Source organism: Sander lucioperca, chromosome 19 (assembly GCF_008315115.2).
Source record: "Sander lucioperca isolate FBNREF2018 chromosome 19, SLUC_FBN_1.2, whole genome shotgun sequence".
Classification (NCBI taxonomy): domain Eukaryota; kingdom Metazoa; phylum Chordata; class Actinopteri; order Perciformes; family Percidae; genus Sander; species Sander lucioperca.
In genome coordinates this window covers 1,825,393-1,832,641 of record NC_050191.1, presented here as the reverse complement: position 1 = coordinate 1,832,641, position 7,249 = coordinate 1,825,393, and the positions used below count along the sequence as shown (strand labels likewise).

General features: G+C 47.1%; 1 protein-coding gene across 1 annotated transcript in view; it reads right to left on the bottom strand.

The window, feature by feature from the left end:
- Positions 1-814: 814 nt before the first annotated feature.
- The window catches only part of LOC116062349 (ADP-ribosylation factor-like protein 8A), a 13,909-nt gene continuing 7,474 nt past the window's right edge, over positions 815-7,249 (bottom strand). Inside the window, exons 4-7 of the mRNA XM_031317009.2 lie at positions 7,171-7,249; positions 4,736-4,803; positions 2,574-2,644; positions 815-1,607 (exon numbers count right to left, since the gene is read on the bottom strand). The exon at positions 7,171-7,249 is cut by the window's right edge and continues 15 nt beyond it. Of these exons, the coding sequence (XP_031172869.1) occupies positions 1,555-1,607; positions 2,574-2,644; positions 4,736-4,803; positions 7,171-7,249 (271 nt within the window). The 3' untranslated portion in view covers positions 815-1,554. The remainder of the gene's footprint in view (positions 1,608-2,573; positions 2,645-4,735; positions 4,804-7,170) is intronic.

Below are 7,249 nucleotides of genomic sequence, written 5' to 3'. Positions count from 1 at the left end.
AATGCTCGTGTTTGTGTTCGGTTTGAGTGACGTGACCCGTGAACTACGGTATGTATAAAGTTGTAGACGTCTGTAGTGTAGACCGCGAAACACCTTCAGCTGTCAGTTACATGACCTAACTACGGTAGGATGTTGAGATCAAAGTATTTCCTGGGAGTTCTTGTTAAATTTGGCTTTGGTTTCCCATGAAAAAGACCTGCTAGCTGGCGTCCGCTCGTGTCCTAGATACTGCTGGATGAGCAGAAGCAAAGACACTTCTCTGAACCTCATTAATGCTTTTAATTAAATGTCAAACTACGGCAGCAACACGCCGACACCTCAGAGACTCTGAACGGCTGCCGTTGCTAATATACTCTGAAGAGGGGATGTTGTTCTGCCACGTGAACTAATAAATATCACAAAAACATCAGAATGAAGATACATGTCTGATTTATCATCAGCAGTTATGTGGGTTTAAAATCACATTTTATATACGGGGAGGAATCCCAGATATGTGTGTGTCTGTGTGTGTGTGTGTGTGTGTGTCTGTGTCTGTCTCTCTGTGTGTGTGTGTGTGTGTGTGTGTCTGTCTGTGTGTGTGTGTCTCTCTGTGTGTGTGTGTGTGTGTGTCTCTGTCTGTCTGTCTCTCTGTGTCTGTGTGTGTGTCTCTCTGTGTGTGTGTCTCTCTGTCTCTGTGTGTGTGTGTCTGTCTCTCTGTGTGTGTGTGTCTCTCTGTGTGTGTGTGTCTCTCTGTGTGTGTCTGTGTGTGTGTGTGTGTCTGTCTCTCTGTGTCTCTGTGTGTGTGTGTGTATGTGTGTGTGTGTGTCTCTGTCTGTGTGTGTCTGTGTGTCTCTGTGTGTGTGTGTCTGTCTCTCTGTGTGTGTGTGTCTCTATGTGTCTGTGTGTGTGTAGTTTGTGATATATTCCAGGAAAAGCTGCAAAGATTAATTAACTTGTTGTCAATTTAATCTGATTATCGGTTTGAGATATTTTTTATGAAATAATGTGTGATGTCAGCGTGTTCAATGTGAATATTGTTCTAGTGTCTTCTCTCCTCCGGGACAGGAAACTGAAGATCTTCGAGTCGTGGACAGAACCAGACGTGTAAAGAGGTCATCTTGGGCTTCACGACATATTTCTATTCGATCCATTAATGCAGAAAATAATCGGTAGCTGCAGCCCTGATTCTCAGTTTGTCATAATTTTAAAACCCTGACAAGAAGTGACCTTTGTCTGCGCGAGGAAACCGGAAGATGATCAGGAGGCTTTGGTTTTTTTGGTTTCTGACATGTTCTACCTGCATCTGGGCGTCATGCTTTGATACTTCATTCAATACTCGATAAAAAACGAGGTATCAGTGCATCCTGTCAGGGTGGCAGGGACCGGGCTTTAATACAAGGATGGGCAGATGGAAGGAAGGAGGAGGGGGTTTGATCAAAGAACAAGTGTCTGTCTGTGTGTGTGTGTGTGTGTGTGTGTGTGTGTGTGTGTGTGTGTGTGTGTGTGTGTGTGAGAGAGAGAGAGAGAGAGATGACAGGTGGGCGTGGCCTGCTCTGTTGGGGGCGTGGTCTGTTCTCAGGAACTCCTCTTAGTCCGGGAGTGCTGGATCAACCACTGAAGAGTGATGTCTGTAGAGAGAGACAGATGTCACATCAGCAGAGAAAGAGACACAGAAACACACACAGCCGTGTCTGTGTGTGTGTGTGTGTGTGTGTGTGTCTGTTTGTGTGTGTGCATGTCTGTTTGTGTGTGTGTGTGTCTGTGTGTTTGTTTTACTATATTCGTGGGGTCCAGAAACCAGGGAGTCCAGTATACTTGTGGGGTCCCGACAGCCTTGTGGGGCCAAAATGCTGGACCCCCCAAGGTTAAAGGTCTGTTTGAGGGTTAAGACTTGGTTTTAGGATTAGGGTTAGAATTAGGTTATGGTTAGGGTGAGGGTAAGGGTTAAGGTTAGGCATTTAGTGGTGATGGTTAAGGTTAGGGTAAGGGGCTAGGGAATGCATTATGTCAATGATGGGTCCCCACAAAGATAGTGAAACAAACGTGTGTGTGTGTCTCTCTCTGTGTGTGTGTGTCTCTGTGTGTGTGGGTGTGTGTGTGTGTCTCTGTGTGTGTGTGTGTGTGTCTGTGTGTGTGTGTGTGTGTGTCTCTGTGTGTGTGTGTGTCTCTGTGTGTCTCTCTCTGTGTGTGTGTCTGTGTGTGTGTGTCTGTGTGTCTCTCTCTGTGTGTGTGTGTGTGTCTCTGTGTGTGTCTGTGTGTGTGTGTGTGTGTGTCTGTGTGTGTGTGTGCTCTGTGTGTGTCTCTGTGTGTGTGTGTGTGTGTGTGTGTGTGTGTGTGTCTGTGTGTGTGTGTGTGTGTCTCTGTGTGTGTCTGTGTGTGTGTGTGTGTGTGTGTGTGTCTGTGTGTGTCTCTCTCTGTGTGTGTGTGTGTGTGTGTGTGTTTGTGTGTGTGTGTGTGTGTGTGTGTGTGTGCATGTGTGTGTGTGTGAGTGTGTGTGTCTGTGTGTGTGTGTGTCTCTGTGTGTGTGTGTGTGTGTGTGTGTGTGTGTGTGTGTGTGTGTGTGTGTGTGTGTGTGTGTGTGTGTGTGTGTGTACCGATGTTGTCTTTCTCCTTGCAGGAGATGGAGTAACAGCAGATCTCTCTGTCCTGGATGGCCGACAGGTTCCTGTTTAAAAAACAACATGATGCAACCACAATCACTTCAAGTGATCTACAGATAAAGTCCAAACTGTAACTTACATTCTCTGTAACTCTGGCAAAGTGCAAAACATCTTTTGTACGTATAACTTATAATAACAACCTCCATGTTGCAGATCCAATCTGCACAATGGATCATGCTCATGTTTAAAGGGCTTCCTTTCTTTAGTTGTTCAGATTATTCTGCAGAATGAGGACTTTCACTTTTGGTACTTTAAGTTAATGTTGATGCAGATACTTTTATTTAAGGTGCTCATATTATGCTCATTTTCAGGTTCACAATTGTATTCAGAGGTTATATCAGAATAGGTTTACATGGTTTAATTTTCATAAAACACCATATTTTTGTAGTGCTGCAGCTCCTCTTTTCACCCTGTGTTCAGGTCTCTGTTTTAGCTACAGAGTGAGACCTCTCACTGCTGGAACATCTTTGTTGGCAGTCGCACACGCTCAGTACCTAGGTAAGGACTACTAGCCAGTCAGGAGCAGAGTATGAGGGCCCTGACAGTACCTAAGTAAGGACTACTAGCCAGTCAGAAGCAGAGTATGAGGGCGTGCCCTGACAGTAACTAGGTAAGGACTACTAGCCAGTCAGGAGCAGAGTATGAGGGCGTGCCCTGACAGTACCTAGGTAAGGACTACTAGCCAGTCAGGAGCAGAGTATGAGGGCCCTGACAGTACCTAGGTAAGGACTACTAGCCAGTCAGGAGCAGAGTATGAGGGCGTGCCCTGACAGTACCTAGGTAAGGACTACTAGCCAGTCAGGAGCAGAGTATGAGGGCCCTGACAGTACCTAGGTAAGGACTACTAGCCAGTCAGGAGCAGAGTATGAGGGCCCTGACAGTACCTAGGTAAGGACTACTAGCCAGTCAGGAGCAGAGTATGAGGGCGTGCCCTGACAGTAGCTAGGTAAGGACTACTAGCCAGTCAGAAGCAGAGTATGAAGGCGTGCCCTGACAGTACCTAGGTAAGGACTACTAGCCAGTCAGAAGCAGAGTATGAAGGCGTGCCCTGACAGTACCTAGGTAAGGACTACTAGCCAGTCAGAAGCAGAGTATGAAGGCGTGCCCTGACAGTAGCTAGGTAAGGACTACTAGCCAGTCAGAAGCAGAGTATGAGGGCATGCCATGCTAGCAGCTAGGCGAGCATTATAATGTGTGTTCCAAAGTGACCACGTTTGTCTCTGAAGTAAAGGCTGGACTACAATAGAGCTGTTTGGAGCAGTTTGTGAACAGTGTTTTCTGTTGGAGATGGTAAGTCCCTTTGGGGGGGACTTTGGGCTTTTTCACTTTGTAAACCTATAACATGCACAAAAAGATATATAACACAATAAAGGAAAGGGGAAAAGCCAAAAAGCATAATATGAGCACTTTAAGTAGGCCTTTAAAAGCAGGACTTGTAACAAAGTATTTTTTGCACTGCAGAGAGTAATTGAAGCCAGTGTAAACATGCAGCTTCATCTTCATTTTGAGAAAACACCAAAATGATTTTTAGAGTTTGGTTTGAAATCTATTCCCCAAATACCCTGCTGTCGCCACTAACACTGTGTACAATGTTCCTTTTATTATCATCATCATTTTATTTTTACCAAATTGAGTTTAAGCCTGTAATTATTTTTCTTATTCAAATTTCACCATATTGAGTTCATTATAAGTCCTTTGTTTTTATTTCCTGTAAATTAGGTTCTAGTGAGGTTTCTGACCACACACACACACACACACACACACACACACACACACACACACACACACACACACACACACACACACACACACACACACACACACACACTTCCTGTAAATTAGGTTCTAGTGAGGTTTCTGACCCCCCCCCCCCCCACACACACACACACAGAGACATACACACACACACACACACACATACATTTCTGACCTCTCCAGCACACACTGTCTCTTTCTATGTGAAAGATGTTGCTATTTATGTTGTATTGTTATGTATTTTTATATGAAGGTGTGCAAACAATAAACAAATAAATGTGGCTCATCTCTATGCAGCTCATCACACACTGATCAGAAAACATCCGGTGTGAGTCACTCACATCCTCTCTATGAGCTCCTTCTCATCCAGAGCTCCTTGTAGGTCCCTCTTGTTGCCCAGAACCAAAACCTGAAGACACACAGAAGAAAACAAACATCAGAGAATATAAAAACACTCAGGGTCATATCCTGCACCCGGCACAGCACGGCACAAAGATCGAGGCAGTTGTCAGTTTCCCGTCCAGCGCCCACGTTGTTTAAATAACAAATGCACCTGCACCCATCTGTGGCCCATGGGTGTGCTGGTCTTACAGGGAGGTGTGTTCAGGTGCATTCTGGGCGTGCTGGGCTTACAGGGAGGTGTGTTCAGGTGCATTCTGGGCGTGCTGGTCTTACAGGGAGGTGTGGTCAGGTGCATTCTGGGAGTATTGCTATCTTGAGGCAGTGGGAAGTGATCGTGCCATTGACCAACAAAAACCTGGTCTAAAGTCAATAACGCAGCATTTCATTGTTATTTTAACAGAGCATTAGTAAAATGCTCCTAGGCTCGTGCACAGCACGTGCACACTATGCTTGTTACACACACAGGGACACACAGCAGCACACACACATGCAGAAGATTACAAATTAAAATATTACGGTGCAAATCCTCCATCATAACAGCAATGCTCCGAGGTCCAAACACGCCTGGCTTTTAAAGGGAATGGGAGATGATCTCTGATTGGTTGATTACATGTTACGCCCAAAACACACCTCTGATTAATGAAGACACTAAGTACAACCCTTTAGAACCATGGGCCCGGCACACGGACACTTTTTTCAGCCGTCAAACTAGCAAAAGTAGATTTGGACACGCCCTAAACACACCTGCGCCAGGCGCTTCACGCCGTGACCTCAGATCGTTGAAATAGGGCCCTGACAGTTTGTTGTCATCTTATGTTTTTATCTGTAGAACTATCAGCAGGGTTCAGTGTTTAGGTTTTTGTTGTTGTGACCAACAGCATTGCTTTATGAAAAGAAATTAAAATGAAATGAGGTTTCAACGATATGTTAGATTTAAACATTTCATCTCTCTGAGGGAAGTTTGAGGAGAAGCTTTGAGGCTGAATCATAGAGGAAGGTACAAAGTGCTGAGGTCACAAAACCATAAAACTTTCAGACACAAACATTTCCTTCCTTGTTTATAAGAGATGTCAGCTAAAGTAAAAAGATCTGGTGTGTTGCTCGGGTTATCAGGTTCGGTCGAGGTTTTAGTCAGACTTTGGTTGGCTCAGTCCAGTTCAGGTCTAAACTGTTGAGTCTGGTGCAGCTAATTCATTCCTAATGTACTGAGTCACTCTGTGCATCTCAGCTGGCTCCGATAGATATCTGTCTTAAACAAAAAGGGAAGTGTAAGGAGGTTTCACAACTGCCTCATTCAGGGCACACTCACACATTTCAACCCAAAGTCCTGTTCATTTGACTAGTGTGAGCGCTCCGTACCGCACGCTTAACCGTGGCTGGGCCCGCTTGAAAGAGGCGGACCCAGACTCCGAAACAGACGTAACAGACGTTAGAGGCAACAGAAGCATCGCTGCAGGGGACGCTAGTTAACACTAATAACACGGTACAGTTGGCAGCAGCTAACGTCGATGTTAGTCTAGATCCACAACCTTTCAGTTCCGGGATTGCCCCGATGCCGCCGGGAAACTGTAAATGTTTCCAAATGTCTCCGGTTTAGGGCCTCGGAAACACCAGAGCAGGGGGAATGAGAGGGAGGAACGCCAGAGCAGGGGGAATGAGAGGGGGGAACGCCAGAGCAGGGGGAATGAGAGGGGGAAACGCTAGAGCAGGGGGAATGAGAGGGGAACGCCAGAGCAAGGGGAATAAGAGGGGGGAACGCCAGAGCAGGGGGAATGAGAGGGGGAAACACCAGAGCAGGGGGAATGAGAGGGGGACACGTCAGAGCAGGGGGAATGAGAGGGGGAAACACCAGAGCAGGGGGAATGAGAGGGGGAAACGCCAGAGCAGGGGGAATGAGAGGGGGGAACACCAGAGCAGGGGGAATGAGAGGGGGGAACACCAGAGCAGGGGGAATGAGAGGGGGAAACGCTAGAGCAGGGGGAATGAGAGGGGAAACACCAGAGCAGGGGGAATGAGAGGGGGAAACACCAGAGCAGGGGGAATGAGAGGGGGAAACACCAGAGCAGGGGGAATGAGAGGGGGAAACGTAGCAGAGCAGGGGGAATGAGAGGGGGAACGTAGCAGAGCAGGGGGAATGAGAGGGGGAACGTAGCAGAGCAGGGGGAATAAGAGGGGGAACGTAGCAGAGCAGGGGGAATGAGAGGGGGAACGTAGCAGAGCAGGGGGAATGAGAGGGGGAACGTAGCAGAGCAGGGGGAATAAGAGGGGGAACGTAGCAGAGCAGGGGGAATGAGAGGGGGAACGTAGCAGAGCAGGGGGAATAAGAGGGGGAACGTAGCAGAGCAGGGGGAGCGTGTTCTGGCTTCGTTCTTACAGGAATTCCCTGCAGCTGAGGTTTGTCCAGCAGGTTGTGGAGTTCGTTCTTGGAGGCTTCGATCTTCTCTGGGTCGGCT